Source organism: Camelus bactrianus, chromosome 12 (genome assembly GCF_048773025.1).
Source record: "Camelus bactrianus isolate YW-2024 breed Bactrian camel chromosome 12, ASM4877302v1, whole genome shotgun sequence".
Taxonomy (NCBI): Eukaryota; Metazoa; Chordata; class Mammalia; order Artiodactyla; family Camelidae; genus Camelus; species Camelus bactrianus.
This window is the reverse complement of record NC_133550.1, coordinates 30,097,837-30,124,227: the sequence shown is the minus strand read 5'-3', so window position 1 is coordinate 30,124,227 and position 26,391 is coordinate 30,097,837. Positions and strand designations below refer to the sequence as shown.

Sequence of the window (26,391 nt, the reverse complement as noted above, 5' to 3'; positions counted from 1 at the left end):
TGATGTCAGTGCATTAGCGCCTCCTGGAAGACAGGAAACTGCCCTCTCCTGATCCCAGGAGGATCGCTTTGGGGCTCAACTGTCCTCCCCTCATAGTGTCAAGGACGGGCCACGGAGCCAGCTCCAGGATCCCAGTGGGTGAGGCCGCCCTTCACTCAGCAGGCACAGACCAAGCACCACCTGTGTGGCTGGCCTGCTATGAATTAGACTGGGGGTGATGGGCAGAGAGGGCGAAGCAATTACAGAAAAATCTGGTACATGTTCTAATAGAAGGCTGTGACTATCTAGGTCTGGAAGAGCTAGAGATGCAAGAGGTACAGTTTGAGTTGAATCCTGAAGAATAAACATATTTATCAGGTAGAGAAGGTGAAGAGAGGAGAGGAAGGGGGAAGGGGCATTGGAAAAATAAGTCCATGCAGAGGGAACCACGTATGCAAAGGCCAAGGTGGGGATGTATATTGGAGGAAACATAAGGAATTCAAACCGAGAACCCAAGGTTTGACCAGCACTGCCCTGACTGCCTCCTGTGGGCCAGGCCCTGGACCAGAAGTTGGATACAGCACCCAAAGCTTAGCTAAATTCAGCCTGGGGATGGTCTTTTATGCCATGCCAAAGAATTTTTACTCTATCCTGCAGAAGATAGGAGCCATCACAGATGATTAGGTATGGGAGTGACATCAGATTTGTATTTTAGAAAGAGGGGCTGGTGGTGGCCTGGAAGATGGGCTGAGGCCAGCAGGGGCCTGGAGTCAGGAAACTCTTGCAGGGATGCGGGTGAGAGACTCTTGACAGCCAAACTGATACAGAAGCGGCAGGGATGGAGAGATGGGGAAGGATCCTAGAGAAACAGAGAAGGTAGAAGCAGTAGGACTTGGGACAGATGTTGGGGTTGAGGGAGTGAGCAGTAGTAGAGATGGTCCTGGTGGGCTGGGGGAGAGGGGCCTAGGGAGTTAGTGTTTTATGGGTACCGAGTTCCAGTTTGGGAAGATGAAAGGGTTCTGCAGGTGAATGGTGGTGATGGTTGCCCAACAATGTGAATGTACTTAATACCGCAGATATACACTTAAAAATGTTAAAATCATCAATTTTTATGTTATATATACTTTACCACAATTAAAAAAAAATAGTCCTGGTGTGTTATCAAGTGAAAAAGGCCAAAAAGAATAGTGTATGAGCTATCACCCTTGTATGAGATTATATATGAGTATTTGCTATCCGTGCTTAGACTGTATCCAGAAGGGCAGATATGAAAAGAATAATCAGAGTTGTGGTCAAGGAGGGGAATTAGAAAACTGGGTGGATCAATTTCCTAGGGCTGCTGTAACAAAGCACCAGGGACTGGGTGGCTTAAAACAACTGACATTTCTTGCCACATAGTTCTGAAGGCTAGAGTCAGGGTATCGGCAGGGCCGTGCTCCCTCCCAAGTGTCTGGAGGGTGATCCTTCCTTTTCTCTTTTAGCCCTGGTAGGCCCTGAGCTTCCTTGGCTTGTGGCAGCATCAATTCCATCTCTGCCTCCTTCTTCACATGTCTGTCTTCTCTCTGTCTCTCTTTCCAAATTTCCATCTTCCTGTTTAGTCATACTGGATTAGGGCCCACCTTAATGAGCTCATCTTAGCTTGACAACATCTACAAAGACCCTATTTACAAAAAAAAAAAAAAATCTTAAGCTACATTCACTTCACAGGTATGGCGGGGTGGGCAGGGCTTCAACATACCTTTTGAGGGGACATAATTCAACCCATCACACAGGAAGACAGAGATTCCTTGACACTTGGGCTTCATAGCGTGTGATACCAATTCCCCTCCCCAAGCTTTTATGTTAAAAATTGACTCTGAGGTTTCTATCTTGGGAGAGTGTGTAGCAAGGGATGCTTTTAACAAATACAGAACAAGGACAGTGTAGGAGAAGTAATAGTGGGTTCAGTTTTGAGAATGTTGAGTGCCAGATGCCATCCCACTTTTTGTCCATGGAAATGAGAGAGTCCTCCACCAGAGCCAGGGAATTAAGTCCTCATGGCATCATCTAATTAGAGAGGAAGCAGAGCACAGTGGCTAGAAGTGCAGGCCCTGCAGCCTGACTGCCTGGAGTTCAAATCCTGGCTCAATCATTTACTCTCTGTGTGTTCTTAAGCAAGTTAGTTACCTCACTGAGCCTCAGTCTCTGTGTCTGTAAAAGAGGAAAAATAATATGCCCACCTCATAAGGTTGTAGGAAGAATTAAGTTAAATTATATATATACATATATATATATATACACACACACACACACATACACATATAATATGTATATATAAAATGGTGTGGGTGTGTGTATATATATTATATTAAATACATATAAATGTATATATTTAAACCATGGAGTATGTAAACTATGCAGCATACTTGTGTCATAGCAAATGCACATTAAATGTTAGTGATTATCCTCATTCCCCCTACTCTGTACCAAGAAGGTCAGCTCCTCCTGATTGCCAAAAACAACAGCCTCAGCATCCTCTAAGAGAGGGGAGAGAGCAATATCTTGCAGAGTTGTGCTAGTCTACAGGGATAGGATTTGTAGCCCAGGCTGAAGTCAGGTGTGTCTTGGCCCTTCTGCCACTGATGGTGGGTCAGTCCCTCCAGGGTGCAGGAAGAGAATTACCTAGAGCTGACTGGCTTGGGGGCCACTGCCCCACCCCAGTGACTTTAGAGCTCCTCTGGATAATTCTGGTTTTATATTTTCTCTGAAGTATGAGATTTTGAAAGCCATCATTGGCTGGAGTCCTGAACCACATCCAAAGCAGCTAAGCATCCATTACCACCTGCATTTGCAACCTTAGATGGGGTCAGTAGTGGCAAGAGATAGCAGAAGGAAAGGAATCTGTGTAGACAACAAATGGCCTCTCATCACTGGGGTTCTGTCCCAAGTAAGCAGAGATTAGGGGAGAGAAGGGGGCATAGAATATTTCAGAAGAAACAGTCACAGCTTGGACTTTATCTGAGACAGTGGCTTCCTTCTCTCGTTAGGACTGAGGCAGAAATCAGTTTCCTGGATCATGGGGCCTACCACAGGGCTGGCACATAGCTGGGGCCCAGTAAATACTTGTTGAGTGAATGAACGATGCAAAGGGCCATTACTAAGTGCTAGAAATGACAGGCTAAGACCTTTCCTGGATTAATTCAGAAGTAAAGGGCTTCAACATGGAGACAGTGGTTAGGCAGGTGAAGTTCAGGTGTGGAACTCAGAAGAGAGGTCTTAACTAAAGAAGCTTTTGGGGGAGACCTGACAAACAGGTGGCCACTGAAGTCACAGGTAGGGATGAAGCCCAAGAAAGGGACTGATGAAGAGGCATCATCATGCAACAAAGGAAGAGGGCTTCCAGGTCCGAGAAAAGCCTGAAGCAAACAAAGTAGCAGATACAGGAGACTAAGATGGAGAAGGGTCACCAGAATCTGAGACTGCCCCCAGCAGAGAAGATGCAGACCAAAAGGAAGCCACCAGTGCCCTTCACAGCAGTTTCAACAGCCCGCTGTGGGTGGAAACCAGATTGCAGGCGGCAGAGAGTTTGCCAACACTTGGCATTCGTTCGGAGTTTCTAAAGTGTTAAAAGCAAAACAGAAACACATTTGGCACTTACAGCAGCTCAGAGAACATCTTGAATGGCATTTGGGGCTCACTTCCAAAAAGAGGCTTCAGACCCAGGCTAGCAGTTTGAGGGTATATAGTTTGCCATGTGAGATTTAGCTGCCTGGAGAATAGGGGTTTGGGGGCAGAGTCCCCTCTTGAGTCTGTTAAATTTCCACCCAAGATGCTTATTTATTCATCTGCAAGCAAACCTCCCAATTCTAGGTTAAAATATTAGTTACATAGGAACGTTAGCTCCCCTTAGCAATTAGCCAGGCAACCAGTACTTACTACAAAGCCGTGTCCTTATTACAAAGTCCTTTGTATAAGGTCATGATAAAGGTGCCTTGGGTAACATTAAAGGATTGCATCCCATCCTTCAGAAGATCTGTAGTCCTCTCAACATTCAGGATGTGTGTGCCTTTTTTCCAACGTGAACTTGCCTCTCATCAGCTCATTAAATCACCCTATGGAAGTTCAGAACCTCCAGACTGGGTGATCTCCAAAGTCCTCTCTAGCCCTGAAGGTTTTTTAATTTTGTGGTCTGACATTCTATGTGCAAATGGTAGTGACCGTTTTCCCCATGAAGGAAACTGAGGCGTATGGAGGGCAAAGGAAATAAGAGAAGCTTCAGCACATGTCCTCTCCTGTGTCTCACAGGATGGGAGGGAACCAGCCATCTGGAGTCATGGGCCAGACACTGCCCTGGGTGCCTCTCCAGCTGCACTCAGTCCCCTCCCCTAAGCGTGAGAGACTATTTTCCACTTCACACCTGAGGAAACTGGGGCTCCAGGAGGTTAGGAAACATGCCCACCATCACATGTAGAAAGTGCCCCATCTTGGATTTGAACCAAGTCTATCTGACTCCAAAGCCCAAGTTCCCTCTACTAAAAACGTAACTTCAGTCAAAGACTGGGCATTGGGAAATAAGAAAGAAACTTTTGAACGATACCCACTGGTTCATCTTGGAAGGCTCAGCCTCCGGCCTTAGTTCTCCTTAGAAATTCAGATGTCCGTCAATCTCTGTGTCAATCTGCAATGTCAGCATCATCCAAGCCCAAAGACCCCTGTGAAGAATTAACATAGAAGTAGTCCAAAAAACATATGAAAAAGGCTCAACCTCACTAGTAATCCTGGAAATGCAATTCAAAACCACACACAGGTATGCATTTCATACCCATTAGACTAGCAAAAAAATTAAAGTCTGACAATGTCAGATTTGAGTGAAGATATAGAATAGTAAGAACTCTTAAATACCACTGGAGGGGACTCTGAATACACTTTCAAGTAAACTGGAAAGCACATAATTATACTTTCAGATCTATACCCTAGGGAATCTCCCCTTTATGGAAATCAGGAGACATGTACACAGATGTTCATAGATGCAGTGTTCATAGTAGCAAAATAAAGAAAAAGAGAGGAAGAAGCTTTCTACAGGATAATGGATGAATAAATGCTAGTGTGTTCATTCACTGGAATGCCAGGCAGCAATGAAAATAAATGAAGTAGAGCTACGTGTTATTATATAACTAAATCCCAGAAACATAATATTATGCAAAAAAAAAAAAAGCAAGTTGAGGCAGGATTTGGGTACTATGCTAACATCTACATAAAGTTTACCAACATGCAAAACAGTCTATATATTATTAGGAATTCATAAAAGTAGTAGAAAGTATAAAGCATGACAGTGATGATAAATATCGAATTCGGGGGAGATGGCAATCTCAGAAAGGTCAGAGAGGTGATGGAATCAGGAGGGGTGTGCAGAGGCTTTTGTACTTGTAATACTTTATTTTTTCAGCTGGGTTGGGAGGTAAACGTGTAGATGGTCATTGTATTTTTTTTGTCTGCCTACAGTAATCCATTAAGAGTGAAAGTTACTTAGCTGGTGTTCGCAACAGCACATTCAGAAGGCCAGTTCTGCAATAGTAATAAGCATTATAAAAAAAGGTTTTAAGTGGTTCAATAAATTTGGGAAGCGCTGGCTTAAATAAAATTAAACAGGCTTAAAAAATTCTCAGTGCTTTTAACATCCTATGTTTCTTGTAGATCCCAAAGAAAAGGTTATCCTATTTCATTCTTTTACTATAGATCAGGAATCAGCAAACTATAGCTGCCACTGATTTTTGTAAAGGAAGTTGAATGGGGAAATGGCCATGCCCATTGTTTTAGCATTGTTTATGGCTGTTTTCACTACAGTGGCAGACTTGAGTAGTTATGAGACCACATGGACCACAAAGCCTAAAATATTTACTATTTGGCCCTTTATAGAAAAAAATGTGCAGACTTGTCATAGAGCACCTTATGGGACCAGTGTTACTAGGAGTGAATTTGGGGGTTGTAACACTAGAACTTTGCCCTTATACCTCAGGAATTGATATGTTTTTTTGTGGAAAATGTTAAAAAGAAGACCATCTGTTCTTTCTAGGATTCCTTGGAAAATGGTGTTTCATCTTTGAACCTCTAGCACCTAGCGCAATAGGCAGCATATACTTAGTGCTTCCTATGTGCTTCACTGAATTGATTTAAATTTTTTTTAAAAATTGTGGAATGGATTAATTAGGATATAGATTTGTTAGCTGTAACAGACATGCAAAGTACCTGTGGCTTGGATAAAATCAAAGTTTAAAATTCTCCACATCTAACAATCCAGGCATAAGCAGTCCTGAGCTATTGTGGCAATTGCAGGTCAGGGGGACCCAGGCACCTTCCCACTTGTTGCTCTGTGGTCCCTTAGGTGCTCCCTTTCTCTGCATGGCCCAACATGGTTGGCCCCACCCACCAGGACTACATCTATCCAGTGGGAAGAGGGAAAGTAGAAGGATAAGGCATGCCCCAGATTTCACACATCATTTCCCCTCACTCCCTATTGGTCAGCATTTAGTCAGGTGGCCATGTTAGCTGCAAGGGAACCTGGGAAATGTAGTCTTTATCTCAGCGGCCGTGTGCCCAGCTAAAAATTCAGGTCCTACAATACATAAAGGAGGGAAAGGATTCTGGAGGACAACAATGAGCCTCTTCCAAAAAAGATACATTAAGGGGGGGGGGGCATTAAGGACTTGCCAAAATCTAGACTCCTTTCTGTAGGGATAGTCATTATTTTCAACTCTTTTAAAGTAAGCCATGATGCCAAAGCAAGAGATGTGTAACTCTGCTTCATTATTTTCTACTCAAAGTAACATAACAACACATTCAGATATGAACACACTAGTTTCATTTTCCTGGGTATTTGTAATCATTGCGTTTGAAATAATTTTTTTTTCACATATTTGAACAGATTCAGAATTTCTATTTTGGCAAGGATATAAATGCAGTGGGTTTTGTCACTAACTGAGCATTTACTTCTAAGCAGGAGAAAGGTTCCAGGCCCCTTGCTATATCTCACAAGGTAGAAAAGATTGGCTGGGAGGAGGACATAGAATCACACCTTTGTTACCATCATCCGAGGCAGGTTTAATGAACTGGCTCTTTTCTGTACTTCAGTAGCAGCATTAAACAGCAAGTGGGCACAATTTTTGAACAAAGATTTCTCCTAGGAACTTTGCAAGCATTACATGTTCCATTTGCTGCAATCATATAATTTTTTTTTTCTTAGAAAGGTGCACAGAGATCTCGGTGTGACTTACTTCAGCACAAAGCAATCTCAATTTGTTCATCTTTTTGCTACTCAAAAGAAAAGGAAAAACTCATGAATAGGGAGACTTGAAGCCTATGAAAGGGAATTTGGCTTCCTTGGGAAAATGGGTTGAGGAGGAGGGCCAGGAGCCCCTATCCGAGTGAGGCCTATAGTCCACTGATTTGCCATTTCACGACTCATTTCTGAAGGCACTATTTTATTGTCACGCTTACAGAACTCTGTAATAGAAACTGCTCAATATATAAGAGAAGACACAAAAAAATTGTATTACCCTCCACCAGGGTTTCTCAACCTCAGCACTGTTGACATCTTGGGCTGGATCATTCTTTGTTCTGTGCATTGTAGGGTGTTTAGTAGCATCCTTTGCCCCTACCTTCTAGAAGCCAGTAACACCTCTCTAGTTGTGACTGCCAAAAGTGTCTCCAGATATTGCCAAATGACCCCTGGGTGACAAAATCACCCCTGGTTGAGAATCAGTGCCCTGCAAACCCTAAAGGTATCCACAGGGAGACTGGCTAAATGATCTTAGAGGAAGACGTTTATTCTGCTAAATACATCTGTGACTGCTACAGATTAGTTAACCCTTCTCAGGCTTCCAGGTTCCTGATCTTAAGTAAGTTAAGTTGTTGAGGGCCTTCCTTCAACCCTGACTTTCTGGGATTCTGAAGGTCAGAAGCTGTGATCTGGGACTTGTCTCTAGAATATGACCTGAAGAAAAACAGGACTCGGGGGAGAGGATATGCATTGAGGAGCCCACCACACAGGCAGGCAAGAAAGCGGTAAGGAAATGTGTGTGCCAAGTGGGCTGGAACCCACTCCATGCTCCATTTCTTATGGCTGGGATGGTGAGAAAGAAGAAGCGGGGAACTTTCCAGAGGGGCAACTGCAAGAGGGCCTTGGATTTGAAGATTGTGGTTGGGAATTTATATTTCTTTGGCACCCAACCCAGGACCTGGCATCTAGTAGTTACCCAGGCAGCATTTGAAGAGAATCTGAATGAACATGGAAGGCCTTTGGCAACGCAGAGAGGCAGTGGAGGGGTCTGGTAAGAGCAGGGCTCCAGCAACAGCCTGCATGGTTCAAATCTCAGTTCTACTTACTATTTGTAGGCTCTGTGACCTGGGACAATTTCTTAGCCTCTCTGTGCTGCAGTTTCCTCTTCTGAACAACAGAGATCAATGTTCTAGGGTTAAAGTAAGGATTAGATAAGTTCAAATATGTAAATATGTGTGTACATATATATGTGTGTGTGTATATATATAATTAGAATAGTTCCTGTTACACAGTAAATACTGTATGTGTTTGTTGTTGTTGTTGTTGTTTATTATTATTATTATTATTATTATTATTATTATTATTATTATTCTTTGGAAACCAATAAAATATTTTTAGTGTGGGAGCAGTCACTGTGCCTTGGACACCATTAGGTGATCAGACTGAATTAATGAAGATTTCCTAGAATATTAGTTCCTTAATACCCATCTATGATATTAGAACTTATACCATATCACTCTTCCCTAGTCCGGGGCCCAAACTCAGATGGCCCCAGAGCCAGGCAGGGAACACCAATGACTGGACCTAGCTGGAAGTAAGACAAGAAGAACTAGGCATGTATATGCCCCACATAAAAGTTTCCCAATTGTTTGCAAACCCTGTGCCGTCCAGCAGTTAGGACTGCACTGGCCTCGCGTTGCCCCACCCCCACCCTCACCCCCACCCCGCCCCCAGGCACCCAGGCCCAGTACTCCTCCCTCCTTTCTGAAGTTCTTTTCCAGGAAGACCCTATGCTTCACAGCAGGAGCAGAATGTGACTTTCTTTGTGGCTCTTTGAGAACCCCTGGGCTGCTTTTAAGTAAGAGTGTAACCTGGCAAATTCTTGGCCTTGTTTTTCCCCAGGCTGACCTCATCCAGGCACCCAGCAAACTGGGCCAGCAGGACATGCCCTCTGCCCTGATGCATCCCTCAGGGCACTGCAGGCAGCCTGGCCAGTGTAACCACAGGCACACTTGGGTCACGTCTTGCTTTCGTCCCATGGGTGACCAGACCCAGGAACCTACTCTCCTACACACTCTGTGCCTGTCCTGGACCTACAGATTCCAGTATTATCTGAAGGCCCAGAAATTAGAAAACTGGGAAAAACGGTCAGAGCTGGCCCTTTAAACCCCAGGAAAGGCATATTTCCTTTGTAACCTCTTAGGAGAGTAGCTGTAAGGAGCAGTTACTTTCTCAGCCCCTATATTAGTTAGGTAGATAACAACAGAGTGACTGTGGGTTACGGGGACTTAACTGAGAGAGACGTTTATCTCTCGTGTAATAGATCAGCCAGTGCAGCCTGATGGGCCACTCTGCTCCACATAATCTTTTGAAGACCCACAATCTTTCCATCTTGTTGCTCTGCAATTCCTTTAGAGCAGGGATCAGAAAACTATGGCCCATCAGTGGGCCTCTTTTTTTTTTTTTTAAGTAAAGTCTTACTGGAACACAGCTCCACCTATTCATTCACATATTGTCTATGGCTGTTCCCAAGCTCCAACAGCAGACTTGAGTTGTCCCAACGGAGACCATCTAGCCTACAAGCCTAAGATAACACTGCCCTGGAGCATTGAGCTCACCTGCATGGTCAGAGCCAGGACATAGTCAAGTTTGCTCATCAGCTGGAGAAAGGGACACAGGGAAAGCCTGGGGCTAGGAGCTTCCTTTTAAGCAAGTGACATAGATGGTAGTGTGCTGGTAAATGTTTAACAACCGACTGTCCCAAGACGGCAGCCAGAGCCATTGGTTTTTAGTGTTTGCCAATTTCCATGATGTAAATACTCCCATTATGGCTGATTTCACGCTAGGAATGAGATGTCACTGAACATAGAGTGGGGACTATGCAAACAGTTGCTTTCACAAGCCAGTACGAGCTGTCTCCAGTGCACCACAGGACAGAGGTGTCTCCTGCAACACTTTTGCCCATGATTTGTTGGTGAGAACTTAGCCACCATGGGAAATGTCATCTTGAGCTGGATAGCCAGGAGCCCAGCCAAGACTCAGTAAGGGCAAATGGGTCTATATGATGCTAAGGAAGACATGGAGAATGGATGCTGAGGGTCAGTTAGCGCTCATTGCCACCCATTTCTTTCCCAGGTGATCCTCTTGGCTGCAGTAATAATTGCTTGCATGAAATAAGAGCAGAAACAGATAAGGTGAAATGTTGGGATGGAGGCAGGGACAAAAGCTATTGCACAGTGAAGAATGGTACATGAGCACCAGAAAACATGAGAAACTCAGAGAATGTCTGTGCTTGGAGGCACCCAAGAGCTTGACTCACCCAACACCCCCATTTTATACCTAAGGAAACTGAAGCTGTCAGTGGAAGTGGGATTTATCCACCGTCACATAGCTAATGGGTGATAACCATGACTTACAGCTAGTGGCCCTATTCCTGCCTTACCAGTTGCTTTCAGAACTTTTTGTAGGCCCTAGTTCTATAAGGTTCTTCTTTCTTGGCTAAGTCTGGACATGGCCCCAGAATCCTCCTTAACACTGTACTCCAGTTAGTCATACCAATGAATCAGAGTTTGCCCAAGATGAACCCAGTTTTCCATCCCTGGTATAAGTGTTGTTTCACAACCAACACATTACCTCAAGTTCCTAAAGAGGTAGTGGGGTCGTTGACTATATGTAATGTCTCTCTTGTGTTTCAGATGGCTGACATAGGTCCACATCTTCTAGAAATTCATAGTCTATGTCAGCATCAAATATCCCACATTCTCTAGTTACATATCTCGATTCAAACAGTGCTTCCAGCAGAATCAGAATAGATTCACATGCACCATCTTACTTATTCCTCTCAAAACTTTGACACATACATACTGCTCTCCTATTTTATTGAGAGTTTATCCTGCCACCCTTGGGTGAGTTCCTGGATATGCAGATAAATGAAATCAGCATTGTCGTCTGCTCCTGGTTATCATAAATCCCTCCACATGTCCACAGAGGAATAGGAGGGGCTGGCTCCTTGATCCGCAAGTACTCTTTTGAGGTAAGGTCATACTCTCAACCCTAGGCACCTTCATCTTCAATTATGTAGTCAGCTATGCAGCCAAACAGTTTGCTTAATATCCCTCTCCATGATGGCCTGGAAGGGCAGGGCCCATGTCTGGCCCACTTGCTGCTGGACTCCCAGGACCTGACCCAGCACCTGGCCTGTAGCAGGCACTCAGTTAACATGGATGTGGAATGAATGAATCAGGGCGCTTCCCTTAGCCTCCGAGCTTCTCCAGAGCAGGAATCTCATCCTGTTGGCCCCTCTGTGCCCCCAGTGTGTGGCTCACGGTAGTCATTTGCTGGTGTGGGATTCTGTGGAGTTGGGCTGGGACTGAGTGTGGGACCCAGGCACTAACCTGAGTCTTGCTTAGGCCTAACTATGCGACAAGACAGGTCTGGTTGACATGGAGGTAGAAGAGCCTAGTGACTTCAGAGCAAGTTACTGAACTCCTCTCGGTCTCTGTTTCCTCATCTGTAAAATAGGCATTCTGAAACCTGCCTTTTTGGTTTAAGGGTTTCAGCAAGCTGTGAGCATGGACTCACAAGTGACACTTGAGTTGAACCAGGCCCCACCGCCTACAAGCTGTGTGGGCTTGGGCAAGTGACATAACCACTATGCCTCTGTTTTCTCATCTGTAAAATGAAGAGAACAGTGTCCAGTTCATGGGGTTATTCAGAGGATGAGGGAAGCTATTACATGTGAAATGCTTAGCACATGGAAAGCTCTCTGAAAATGTCAGTTGTTGTTGTTGTTGTTATTATTATTATTATACTATAGTGTGTTAGGGGAAACTGCAAATATTTACTAGTTCTCTGATTATTGCTAACAACTTTACTCTACTCCCAGGCAACTAGTCTGACTGCTGGCCTTGGGGAGCCAAACTGTCAACCAAATCATGGGTGGTGGGGGCCCAGGCAGCAGAATGGACAGGACCCAATGGCTCCTCCCTCACACGGCCCCTTAGGCTGACCCTAGTCTGCTGCCTCTGAGAGGAGCCTTGGAAGTCGCTCTGTCCCAAGTTGCCAGTGTGCTGGCACGATCCAGATGAGCAAGAACAGAAACACATGAAAAGGGAAGCGAGAAGCCATGGGAGCAACTGCAGAGTTATCACAAAGCCCAGCAAATGAGAGGCTGCAGTGAGAGCTGGGCTCAGAGGAGCCGGCTCGGAACAGCTAGAAACAGTCTTGGGGGCAAGGAAAGACCTGCCCTGAGACTGGAGGATTGTGTGGTTGGAGGAGGGGTGGGGTGGTTTGGGGGCTTCCAGATGGCCTGATTAAATCCCTAGAAAGAGGACCTACAATTACAAAATAATAGAATCGTAATAAGTAGGCATCCCATGTATTGGGCAATTATTATCACATACTGTGCTGAGTGGTTCAAAAGCATCATCTCCTTTAATCCTCATCACAGATACAGACAGTAAGTACCATTGCTGTCACCCCTGCTTTGCAGATGGAGAAACAGAGGCTTAGAGAGGGTGAGCTACCTGCTCAAGGTAGCAAGTAAGAAGCCAAACAGGGATGCGAATGCAGGTACTGGGCACTGGGTCCTGCCTGCTGCATGGGTGCACAGGCTTTGGTGTCAGACGTGCAGACCTGGGCCTCAGTTCCCTTGCCAGTAATTATAGGATAATCATAACAACAACAGTTCCTTCAAGGAGAGAATTCACTGAGGGTGGGAAACGAGCACTTAGCCCAGTACCTGACACATAATGAGCATACAAGGAAGGGTAGCTTTTCGTATTACTAATGAGGAGGACATGGTAGTGGAAACAGTTTAGGCTTTTTAGGGTACAGATCCCGGAGTCATGAGGAGCCCCTTTGGAAAGCCATTGGTTGCCAGCAGATCACTAAGAACTGGGCTGTCCCAAACAGTTAGTGGGACAGACTCCAGATCCAAAATGCCTCAGTTCAAATCCTGACTCCTACTTATTAGCTGTGTGACAATAAGCAAGTTAATTAATTTCCCTGTGTCTCGTTTGCCTTATCCATAAAATAGGTTAATAATAATGCCTTCCTCAAAGGGTTATCATGAGAGTTAAAGAAGTTAATATTTGTAAAAAACTTATAATATGCCTGGTCCATGGTAGTTGCTTTCTAAGTATTGGTTGAATAAATAAAACATGCAATGTTAGTGTCCCTATTTTACACATGAGAAAAATAAAGATTTGGGGTAACCTGTGCAGCATGACCCAGTTAGTAAGGGCAGAGCCAAGAGGTGAACTCAGGGCGTCTGGCTTCAGAGCCCACATCCTGGAGGATGGGATTAGCAGAGTTCCACTGGAACTCAGGGAACCTGGGAGCTGCCGATTACCTTCTACCACCTTTGGGGTAAAGATTAGTCCCGGGGACAGAGGAGGAAAGAGGGTCTGGGAGCTGGGCTTGGCAGGCCCACAGCATCCTGAGAAGCTCTGCCTTTTCTTGTTTGTTGTGCTTTCATCAAGGGTGACTCCCATCCCCCCTCCCTCCCCAACCTCTGTCATCACTTATGGTTTTCTGGCAGAGGCACACTGGACAGGACTAGCAGCCCTTCTGGGTTGGAGTTTCCCCACTAGGAAAAGGACTGCCTTTATTCTGGTAGAATTCATTCAATACAGTGTCTAATTTGAGACCTTAAATAGCACTAGTACTAAAATGTTCTTTAGTCTCTGTGTCTCTGTATTTGCTTCTTTGAAATGTAGCGTATTTTCTCCAGTCTGCACCTTGCTTTGTGATTTGTCATAATGATTATGATATGAGATCTCCAACATTTAATGAGAGCTGTGTGCTGAGCTCTGTTCTTTTCCGCACACTGTATATGGATTATCTCATTTAATCCGTACCCAAAATCCTACAAGGAAGGTATTATTACTAAAAGCTCATTTTACAGATGAGAAAACTGAACAGCAAAGAGGTTAAGCAACTTGCCCCAAGATCAGATAGCTGCTAAATAGTAGGGCTGGGAAAACCAGAGTTCGTACTCATAGCTTCTATGCTAGCTTTAAAAATTAATAAATGAATAAAATGTGTCTGAGGCCTCACCAGCTTGCCTTTGTAAGAGTGCATCAAGAGATCAAAAGAATGCATTAACTCTCGCCTCAGTGCCGCCTCCTTCCCAGGGGAGAAAGGGCAATGCAATCACTGGCTATTCTCAGGCCTACAGGCCTCCTGGAAAACATCTTTCTGAAGTCATGTACCTGAAGTGGTGGGAAATATTGAACTGGTCTCCTGGGGCCTGGGCCCTTGAGAAATCAAAGAAATTGACCACCTTGGTAGCTGACCTCTTACTTAAATTGATCAGCTTTTTTTTATGGCATTATTGAAAGCCACTCAAAGGGAAAACAACAATGTTGATCACCTTCTGGTGAAGCCCCAGGCGACCAGCTTAATAGATTTCTACATAAATAAGTCTGGCACTTGTGCAGGCACACCCATTTGTCCCGGCCACAGCCACAGGGGGACCTGCTGGTCTTCCAGGACAGATCCTTCAGAGACTTTCCAGAAAGAGTAATTGGAGCTCTGAGTCGTGTTTATAGGAATATTGCAGGAATTAAGACTGTGCAGAGTTCAATTTTTTAACAAACCCAGTTGAACAGAAAGCCATATTTTCATAGACCTTTATGGAAAATGTTTCTTACCTGCTTCAGTTTGCTTGCTTGCACTGGCCGGCAAACTTCGGTAACCAGAACCATTGCTAACTTTGTATGGTAGAGGGATTCTTGATGAACAGATGTTTCCTGAGATCAGCTCTCAAGAATGAACTGTGGGTGGTGCATGGATCATCCGTCAGTTTATGGTGTTATGCTTCAGGCTCTGTTGGAGATACAACTGATAACAAGTGGTTCTGCCCCCAGGAGGCTGACATTCTTGTGAGGGGGGAGAAAAAGAAGCTTTTTAAAAAGTGAAAAAAAAAATAGTCACGGACTGTGAAAGGTGCTAAAAAGGAGACAGATGAAATTGGCCTGGAGATGAGGCATGCTAAGACAGGAGAGAAACTTACCCTCCTTTAGACACACTTATCAGAGAAGACATCCTTTGGACATCACATTCAAGCTCACACTTGAGGGGTTAGAAGGAGCCAGCCCTGCAAAGAGCCAGGGGGAGGGCATCCCAGTGAGAGGGAACAGGAAGAGTAAAGTCTCCTCTAGGCTAGAAAGACCTTGGCCAGTGGAAAGGTCAGCAGCGTGAGAAGAGCTACTGGCGCAGAGTGAAGGAGAAACGGCAGTGTTGGAGGGCACGGTGGAACCCGCACCCACAGAGCCCAGCTGCCATGCATGGGGAGCTGGACTCTATTCTCAGAACATGGGAAGGCACTGAAAGGTGTTAAGCAGAGGCAGAGCATGGTAGATGTGTCAAGCTCACTTTTACCTTGTGTAAGAGACTGGTTTGGATAGCAAGGAGAGTGAAAGTGGCAAGACCAGTTAGGAGGCTCCTGCACTCATCTAGGCAAGAGATGCTCGTGTTTAGAACCAGGGTATGGGCAGTGCAGGTGGAGAGAAGTGGATGGATTAGAAATTCGGGATTTGGGTGGCAACATCAACAGCTGGTGGAATGGATATGAGTGTGAGAGAAGGTTCTGGCTGGAGCACCTGGGACGATGGTGGTACCATTTGTGGAGATGAGATGACTGGAGGACAGGGAGAGAGGGTGGGGGGTGGGCATGTTAATAAGGAGTTCCATTTTGGACATGCTCAAGTTGACGATCTGAGAAACATCCAAGTGATTAGGTCTGGTCGGCAGTTGTACACATGGGCATGCCGGCACCATGGAGAAGTGCCAGGTCCCGCCGAGAGGGGTCAGGCTGGGATGTCAGATCAGCTGGGTCAATCCTGGCTCACTGTTTACCAGCTCTGACTTGGGCAGTTTCCTTGTCTCTGAAGCAGATCTCCTAATAAAACCTGCCTGATGGGTTTGTTGTGTTGATTGTGTGAGTTGGTTTATGGGAAAACTCAGATTTCAATAGTAAGTATTCAGTAAATGTTGGTGTCCTATAATAACCATTATCATCGTCATCATCTTAGCGACAGTAATTTTCTTGCCATTTCTCTCTTTCTAATTAAAATCAAGGACCTCTGTAGCTGGTAACCACTTCTCCTGATGTTCCTGGCATTATCAGTTTACTAGTCTGGGAGCTCAGTGACCACGGGGTGGGGTCTGGATCTCTCCTCCATAAACCGCCCTCATGGCGCCCGCACACAGGAGGTGCCTCAGTAACATTCACCCAGTCACACGGAATTTAACTTGACTCCAGAAAAAGATGCCTATCTGAGGAAGTCGATCAAGCACTGAGGATGGCAGAAGGGACTTGGACACAGACAGGAGAGAGGAAATTGCAAACTCAGTGCCAGTGATAATACATAGCATCTCTGCTCCCCAAGAAGGAGGCTCTTGATTTCTCACAAAGCAGCCTCTTCCAGAATTAGTTAGAGGCCTATTAGAAGAAAGACTTTCCTCACAATTAGTCAAATCTGATACCTTCCCGAGATTTGCACGCACACACCCTCGTTGTGGCTCCAGATACCTCAGTACAACACCTGCAGACCCCCACCTCTCCCTCTCTGGAAGCCTCTGTGGTGTGTGCCCTGGGACCTCTCCCTGTTGCTCTCACCCACTTCTCTCTGTCCTGTTCATTTTGCCTGAAGCATCTCCCTTAACCATGGATCCCTTAGTTGAGGCCCACTGCCACACCAAGGGTCTCCCCTTTTCCTCTAGAGAGGGGTGCTGTCTACACTTCAGTGAGTACCATGATGTCTCCTCCTGTTCCTTTCACATCATGGCAAGTGGCGCTGCCCTTTCCAGATATAAAATTGAAAAACAAATTTCAATTTCAGATGAACAGTGAGTAAAGTTGTAGTATAAGTTTGTCCCATGCAATATTTGCTAACGTATTTTTATTTGCTAAATTTGACAACCATAGCTGTAAGAATCCCAAGTCAAAATTCCCATGAACTGGACCAAGAAGCCCTAGTGCACAGACCCATCCTTTGACCTATAAGTTCACATCTTGGGTGCTAATGCCATGGTCTAAAGCCAGAACCCAGTCCTTCAGCCCTCCCTCCACCCACCTAGGGCTCTCAGGCTTCCCTGAAGAGTCTTCCAACTGGAGTGGTCTTGGCTCCCACACCTGCCATGAAAAAGTCTTAATCTTCGAGTCAAGAGTCCAGGTCCAGATCCCCTAAATAAATTCTTAGTCCTTCCCAGGGCTCTCATACAAATAGGCCCTCAGAGGCCTGGCATGATACCCAGTTAGAGGAATGTTTGCAGATTAGACCCCAGATCAATACCAAGCATCCTTTCCCTGAATTCCATCTTCACTGCATCAGCTCCCTCTGGTGGCCAGAAGCAAACTCCTAGTGTCTTGTAGGAGCCCTAACATCTCCTGTGACTGGGTTCCTATTTCAGGACAGCCTTCCACCAAGGCTCCTCTGCCAACAGAGATGAATGATACATCAGGAACCCAGTGCAGAGTCAAGGGCATACCCATCCCCCCCACTTCCCGAGGCTCTCTCTGTTCTACACCCATCAGGTCCTCTCCTCTACACCCGAGCTGTACTCAGGAGCCCTAGTGCCATAAACTTTCAGAACAATAGTCCCTCTCACTTCCCCCAACAAGAAAAACGAAGGTGGTTTCCTCACAAACAGAATCCTTCATCATGCCGCAAAGTGGGTTACAGGCAGGAATGTAACCAGGATTTCTGGACCCCTGGCTCCTTTCCTGAGCTCCCACGCTCAGAATTGCAAAGAGCAGGAATATGAAGGGTCATGTTTCTGCGACAGTGCTGACTCCAGCTGATGCAAGGGCATGTGGTTCACCAGCCTCCAGGCAAGGGCCATCATCTGAGAAATGGGCACCTGTAGGTAGAGAAAACGGGATCCCTGACCTCTGCTGCACCCTAGCGCCCACTGCCTTCATGCAGTCCCTTGTCACTTCTCACTTGGGCAGTGACTTCTGTCCGTTCAGCCAGTTCATTTAACACTAACACATCTTTCCCCTTCTAGGGTCAGCTCCCCTCAAATCCATCCTCCACACTCTCCCAGAGTTGGCCGTCCAACCATACCTGCCTGCTTAGAAACCTTCAGTGACTTTTAGGATAAAGTCTGTAGCCTTAGGATTAAGTAAAGTTTCCCGCCCCCCAGCTTCTATCACTCTGCCTGGAAGTTTGTGCCTCAGAAACACTAAAATCCCCCTAAATAACCTCTCATAGCCAGCCATGTCTCATCGCCATCCCTGTGCTCATACCAGCCCTGCTCCAAATTCTTCTCCCTTCTGTCCTATCTCCTTATTTAAGACACAGCTTAGGGGTCACCTCCGCCAGGAAGCCTTGCTGGATCCCCTAGGCTCTGTTTGGTGCGTGTCTCTGATCACCCCAGTCATTGGGTTTGCCACACAGCATTGTCATGACCAGTGCCTGCACCCTCTCCCCTTCCAGGCATGGTGCACCTATTGCTTGGTGATTTGATTTAATAACTGACTGATCAGTTCACTGTGAGAAGGAAGTAACATCCTTTACAAGCGGAATTTGTGTCTGCTTCTTGAATCTGTTGATTCTCCCCCAACCCAACCCTCCCCTCACTCACTGTACCCAGCTGACCGGTTAGTTTTCCATACATTTCACCACTTGTACTCTCATATCATCCTGCCAAGTCTCTGCCCTGCTTCTACTTTAAAAGTAGAGAATCCAGCAATTCTGTGTTCATTCAGCTAACGTTTTTAACACCTCCATGTTCTGTGTGCTATCTGGCACTGGGGTACAGAGACTCACTAGGCAAGGTCCCTGCTCCCAGAAGTCGCCAGCCTAGAGGGGAAGTCAGACAAGGAAAGAAGCAAATAAGTATGTGCTATGATGGGAGGACGGGGTGACACAGTAGCTACCCAGGCCAGCTCTGCACAGACTGCCTTGGCTCACATCCCAGCTCCACTGCTGGCTCACTGTGACCTTGGGCAAGTCCCTTATGGGTTAAAAAAGATGGTAATGATAGTATTTACCTCTTGGGGTTATGTGGGGAGTGAAAGAATTAATTTATGTAGAGAGTTTAGCAGAGTGCCTAGCCCATAGTAAACTTTCAGTAAACATTAGCCATTATTCTTAGCTCATTATGCTGTGGGAGCACAGAGAGACAAGACAGATAAACAGCAGTTATAAAGGAAGGAAGATTAAGGGATATTCCTGTTCTAAGTGGAGCCTAGAAACAGGCAACTGACATGAGACACAAATGGAAGTCTCCTCGGTGCTTCTTAACTCTTGTGGCCCTCAAGAACCAGTCCCTGGGGAAGCTGCTGTGCCCAGCTGACCATCTCTCCCTTCCTTAGGGCTGACGACTGCTTTTGTGCTTCTCGGAAGCTGGACGCGGTGGCCATCGAAGCCAAATTTAAGCAGGACCTCGGTTTCCGGATGCTGAACTGTGGACGGACAGACCTGGTGAAGCAAGCAGTGTCTCTTCTGGGGCCTGATGGGATCAACACCATGAGTGAACAGGTACAGGGTCCTCCAAGTGTCTGAACAGGACCCTGCCTCCACCTCCACCACATGCACCACCCCAGGGCAAGATGAAAACAGTAGGCACTGGACAGAGGCTCCCCCTACTGGTGAATTAGGGTGGGTTTTTTTGGTTGTTTTTTCGGGTTTTTTAAGTTTTTTCTTTCCTTTTTTTTTTTTTTAAGTTTTTTAAATATCTTATAAAAATACCCTTATTCATGTTTATAGAAGTTGCATGTGACCACTGCAGCTGAAATGGAAAAATAGAGAAAAATAGGCCTATGCCAGAAGGAAATAATGCCATCTTCTAAATAACCATCATTTATATTTAGCATGTGTCCTTCAAGTCCTTTTTTTGGCATAGTTAAAATTAGTTCTCTGCCTGCCTGTCTGTGACTGCATCACAGAACAAGTCCAGGCAGATTATCACCAGAATTTCAGGGTATGTTTAAGATACACAAAAGTCATTCTGCGGGACCCTGGGAGGCACCTCAGAGAGAGGCAGGGAGAGGCTTGTGTGTCTACTGGGGAGACACCGTGTGTGGGTGAAGATGTCACGGACAGAGCAAACAAACAGCAGTTTTCCATGTGAGCCCTAGATGGAAGGTCAGAGGAACAGATGGAGCCTCTTCTCACGTGGGCAGCTCATGCAGCAAGTTCCAAGGAAGGGATAACAGCTAATAGTTTTCTTGAACAACACCAAGGAGCCCCAGTACACACACATATTATATTTTTAAAACAGAGATTTATTATATCTTGCTTTTTTCAATATTTTGTATTAAAGTTACTTGCAATATTATTAAATATTCTTGCATTAAAATCACTTTTAATGGCTACATAAAATGGTCATATTATTTATTCTGCCAACCATCCTCAGTTGTTGGATACTTAGGTTGCTTCTAATTACTTATATCAATAATGCTTAGAAAATATACTTAAACAAGTCTTTGTTCAAATCTTTGATTATTTGATTAGGGAAAAATTTTTAAAGTGGAAATAGTGGCTTAAATGCATCTTATGGCTTAAATGCATAAGGTTTTCCACCTCAAATTACTTTCCCAGAGACTGTTTCCTCATGCACACTCTCCAATTATTTGTGTTCACTATAAATCTTTTACTTATCTTTTTCTTATTTTTCATTGGCGCTTAATTGTTTTTCTTCTTTACTTAGAAGAGCTTTTTATATATTAGGCATATAACACTTTGTTATAATGTGACAGATGCCTCAATTTATTGTTTACCTCAATTTTGTTTATGTTTTCAATTTTATGTTCTCAGTGTTGCAATACTTTTCTTTTGTGATTTCTTCCATTACTTTTATGCCTGGAAATGGATCCAGTTAGATGTCTCCTATGGTTTTAATTTTTTTCTCTATATGTCTAATCAAACTAGAAATGATTTTGGTGTATGATATAAGGCTCTAATTTGAACATTTTCCCAAATAGCTGCCTTCACAACACTGTTTATTGAAAAATCCATCCTTTTGTTGATTGTGGTACTTTGTTCGTAATAAGCAAGAATCAGGGGCAAATATGGAACTCCTAAAAGCCACTCCTCATTCACTTGCCTTTTGCTTGTACATATTAACACCAAGGCAGATGTGGTGTTGGACATACTCAGAGGCATCCAATTTCCCTTGACACTGACCAGCAGCTTATACAGAGCAAAGTGTTATATTATGAAAGAGAAAATGTCAAGGAAACAGTGTCTACCAATTAGATAGCTTAAGGCTGATATTGCAGAATCCAGAAAGTTCCTCAGAGCTTTCCATTGAAATCAGCCTCTTGTTTTAGCAAGCATTCTTAGATCTGTTGCACCCTAAGACAGACGAATGAAAATCTTCCAACTTAAGCAAAGATAAATGCAAAACAAAGGGCAACTTGTGTTCCCTTCTTGCCTCTATTTTGGTTTTCAAAATATGGAGGATTGTGACCTTAACACATCATCATAGGGCTGTACATCTACTTTTTCATGCTGGATTTTGAGAACAAGCAAAGCCTCCTTCACACGAGTAAGATGTTCCTTTTGTTATCGCTGAGTGACACACCCACCTTGTAAACCTTCTCCATTCTCTGGTTTTTAACTCACTGCAGGGCATGACCCCCCTGATGTACGCCTGCGTCCGTGGGGACGAGGCGATGGTTCAGATGCTGCTGGATGCCGGAGCTGACCTGAATGTGGAGGTGAGGGTGCAGAGTGCTGTAGGGCCCCTGGCCTGGCAGTCTCCGGGGAAAGCGAGCAAAGAGAGGGGGGCTTTTTCTCCCAAGAGCCACCGCTGAGGGTGCTCAGTCCAGCAAATAGGTCAGATCAGCTGTTGCATTTCCTCCATCCTGAGGCCTCAGCCCAACCAAACTCCAAGGAGCTGCCTGCAAGCATGCTTCATGTAAAAACAACCAATGAAGCTGCAGGGGGCACCAGCTTTTCCCTTGGCTTAGCTGTACTGAGTCTCTGATTCTTCCTGCTGACCCATTCCTTCCCGGACGGGGCAGAGAGAGCTCTCCTGAGCCATCTGCCTTTCCTCTGCCAAATACAAAGCTGGCCCATATCCTTGAGCTAAGGTGTAGCTCCCCTAGATCTCCCACCCTCCCCCACCCAATCCTGATTGGCTCACCTCCCTGACCAATTGAAGCCACAGGTCTTAAAGCTAATCATAAAGTGAGGCAGTGTGGTACAGTGGAAAGCGTACCCCCACAGGCTTTAGAATTTGACATGTGGCTTCAAATTCTGAAACTGCTGAGTCTTAGTAACTTGCTTGTCTGCTTGGGCAAGTCGTTTAACCTTTCTGAGCCCGTGTTCCCATTTGCAAAATGAGAGAATAATTGCACCCATCTCACGGAGTTGTTGGAATAGATAAATACAGAGTGTAACATCAGTTTAGGACTCAGTTAATATTGGTTCCCCCACTCAAGGCTTGTAATAGGTGAAATCACACTTTTTGACCATGTTCTATGCTGTCTTAAGACCCACTGTCTCCAGCAGCCTAATATTGTCAGTCTCAGAGGCTGGGAAGATTGACAGGCTGCAGTCCTAACTCAGCAACCCCAGGAAACTTTTTCAGTTCAAAATTAGATGCTTTTGTAGTCTCAGTACTGTGTGTGTGTATGTGTGTGTGTTTTAATTAGTGAGCTTTATATTCATCTGAGGAAAACAGGCAATAGACATGGTTTTGGATCCAGAACCACTTGGATCTTGTAAGTTTCAAGTATCAGGGATTTTTTTCCCCTGCTACGAATCTCCAAGCATCGTGCAGACCCCTACAGGGGCTCCCAGCTTTGGGTCTTGGTGGGATCCTCTGATCCTCTAGCCCATCCCATAGCTCCCAGCTCAAGGTCTTCCCCTGGCTAGTGATTAGTGAACTCAACTGCTCTAAATGAAGCAGGTATCTCAGTTCTATGGCCTCAGGAATGTTTGGGAGAAAAAACATGCGTAGGTGCCAATCCTGCAGGACCCCAGCCTTCAGCTGTCCTGCCACCTCTCTCTTGACCTGGGATGTTTTGAGGCCCCTATATGGAAAGACCAGTATCAGACTGCTCACCTGTGGTGCACCCAGGGAAGATTTGTGCCTAGGTTTCCAGTAGCATGAAGGTCCTTGTCAACCAGGAAGCCAGCAGAAGAGTGAAATGAGAACAATGTGGAGTGAGCTGTGACCAGATGATGATGTTTCTCCATCAGATGGGTGGTAGTCTTGCTTGGCTTGAAAGCTTGAAGCAGACCTCCCCTTGCCTGGGGTTTGCCACTGCCAAGAATTTCCCCTAAAGGTGTGGGTGTGATGGTAGTGGCATGTCACACTGTCACAACCTGTAGCTCTCAGAAGCACCACCCTCCCTTAAGCAGAAAGAGGAGACAGGCAGGGGAGCTGGCTCATTGTAGCCACCATTATAGCTTCTCTGAGGCACCTCAGAGGTGGTCAGAAGTCATCCAGTTAACTCTTCAGATGAGAAGCAAAGGAATCCCTGTTATGCGTGGAGGACATAAAGTCACTACCCTGAATTGCCAACATTTCCTAAGGCACCTTCCAGGATGTCCTTTTGTACATCTCTAGCCTATGTGCCCAGCCACAGATAGGTCAGATTTGCTAGTCTAAGTATTGTCAAGGTCACATTTTGAAAATAACTTCAATTTGTTTATAGGTTGTCAGTACTCCTCATAAATATCCATCCGTCCACCCCGAGACCCGCCATTGGACGGCTCTGACTTTTGCTGTGTTGCATGGACATATTCCTGTAGTTCAGGTATTAACATATTTCCCTATCCACATCTGACCTTTAATTTTACCTCTTCCATTATGCAAATCTGCAACTCTCCCAGCATGCATATTCCCTAAGAGATTCATATTGGTTAATTGCAATTAAATGTAGCACATTCATATCATATGAATGAAAATATTATATATAATGACCTATATGACCTAGCCTTAACCAATATGAACTTATCACATACCCACATGCAGCCTCACACGCAGAGTGGCAAACCTACCAAGTTGTTCCCAGTTGCTCGGGGGTGGGGCCTGAGCTATGATTTTGTGGATTTTGCTTGTGACATGAACATATGACTTGGCTGGTATGAGACCTTAGAGCCTTCCCTTAGATGTGCCCCGTATTTGCATAGAGTCTAGTGGTTTCCAACCAGTGCAGAGAAGCATCCAAATCACCAAGGAAGCAATTTCGAAAGACACTTGCTTGGATCCCACTTATGGAGAATCCCATCCAGTAGGGTAGTGTAGGGTCTTCACGTGTGTCTTCTGAAACAGCTCCCCGAGTATGGAGAGATGTCCTCATCCACAGTCCTTTGGGCACGTAAGTGTGTTTTGCTTGCACCTTCTCTGGCTGTTGTAGAGTTGGTATTCAATGAGTAACTATTCAGTATATTTCAGATCTTAAACTTGGTCTTCACTTAGTTGGAAAAAAAAGAGATCGGCATCCAGGTGCCTGACCACACCTGGTCCCATAGTGAGTGCTGAGCTTCAGGCATATCAGAAAGTCATCTTCTATGTGGTCCAAGCCTCTTAGAATCATGTAGAGCAGGAAATAGTGTACTAGGGACCACTAGGCAATGTTGGAGTTCCATAGGAATCCTTTGTTGCTTCCTAGGTCAGGGGAATCCTTAAGACAGATCTAAAGTTGTGTTTCAGGAAGTTGAGTGTGTGACTTTCGTACCGAGAGCTGGCTTCTGCCTGTAGGACATCATGATCAGTCCACTCCTAGTGGAGGAATCTAAGAAAAAAAGGGTCGAAGTATGTCCTAGTAGACACAAATGCCATCCCTTAACATGCAGTGGCATCCCCAGCCTTTAAACCAGGAGTAGGAGCAGCAGGCAGCCAAGCAAAGCCAAGCAGAAGGTCATCTCTCCACTGCAGGTGCACACATCATGGAATGCCAAGTAGGCAGCCCCTTCCTGACTGTGCCCTCAAGTAGGCCTGGACAGGTGGTTAAGAAGGCAGGTGTTTCCCTCTCATTTTACATGAGCAGTGATGACAGCACATTCACTGTGAGTGAGATCATACATGGACAGAATCTCCATTTTTAAGAAGCCTGATTATCTTAGAGAATGCACAGAATAGTCATATGAAGCAACACTCCTGGAAGCTCACTTTGCCACTGTATTCACTGATCTTGCTGGCCAGGAAATTTAGCATTTGCTTAGCTGTCCTTAGAGCCATCCAGGGTGTTCTAGAAGGGATTCCTTGCCCTGGTTGGCCCAGGTGGTCACCAGAGTCCTTCGGAACTCTTGAGATTCTGTGGTTCTGAGACTCCACTAATGCCCTCTGAGGCTTCGTGTCACCAACTCCAAAAGGGAGTCCTCCTGTACTCTGTGCCATGAGCTTCTAGCTCAGTGCTTCTAGAAACTTTAATGTACATATAAATCACCTGAAGAACTTGTTAAAATGCAGATTCTCATTCATTTGGTCTGGAGTGGGGCCTGAGAGCCAGCATCTCTAACAAGCTCCCAGGTGATGCTGGTGCTACTGTCCGTGGACCACACTTTGAGTGATCCAAGGTTCTAGAAGATACAAGAGGCTCTCAGTTCATCCTCTGAGGTGCAGTTGCCCTCACCCTGTGCACATGGTCACTGACCCAGAGGGAGGGCAGGAACACTGGCATCACACTGATTTCCACCAGCTTTTCTTGACATCTCCTCATGTGCGTGTCCTTTAAACATCTCAATGGCCACTCTTCCTCTGCAGCTCCTCCTGGATGCTGGGGCCAAGGTGGAGGGCTCTGTGGAGCATGGCGAGGAAAACTACTCAGAAACGCCCCTCCAGCTTGCAGCTGCCGTAGGTAAGGGTTGCTGATGTTCATCCCAGCCAAGGGGCTCCACCACCTTGGTCCTTGATGTGTCTGTGACTGACTGTGTATTTGCTTTATTCTCTTATAAAACCCCCTTCTCTGGGCTTGCAGGAAATTTTGAGCTGGTTAGTTTGCTGTTGGAGCGTGGCGCGGACCCCCTGATAGGAACCATGTACAGGAATGGAATTTCTACCACCCCCCAGGGTGATATGAACTCTTTCAGCCAGGCTGCAGCCCACGGACACAGGTAGGCTAGGATGGGCCAAGCCACAAGGTCCCAAGTGGTGCTTGTTAAAAATGCAGATTCCAGGCCTACCCCAGACCCACTACATCTCTGGATGTGGGGCCCAGAGGCAGTCCAGCCCCGGGGCCAGCC

At 45.5% G+C, this 26,391-nt stretch overlaps 1 protein-coding gene across 16 annotated transcripts in view; it reads left to right on the top strand.

Annotated features, from left to right (window-relative positions):
• The window catches only part of ABTB3 (ankyrin repeat and BTB domain containing 3), a 505,725-nt gene that overhangs the window by 440,562 nt on the left and 38,772 nt on the right, over positions 1 to 26,391 (top strand). For 15 of the 16 annotated variants that reach the window (XM_074375114.1, XM_074375117.1, XM_074375115.1 and 12 more), the window contains 5 exons: positions 19,563 to 19,728; positions 21,822 to 21,911; positions 23,859 to 23,960; positions 25,913 to 26,006; positions 26,127 to 26,262. In XM_074375114.1, the coding sequence (XP_074231215.1) occupies positions 19,563 to 19,728; positions 21,822 to 21,911; positions 23,859 to 23,960; positions 25,913 to 26,006; positions 26,127 to 26,262 (588 nt within the window). The remainder of the gene's footprint in view (positions 1 to 19,562; positions 19,729 to 21,821; positions 21,912 to 23,858; positions 23,961 to 25,912; positions 26,007 to 26,126; positions 26,263 to 26,391) is intronic. The other variant, XM_074375113.1, reaches the window with a different exon arrangement.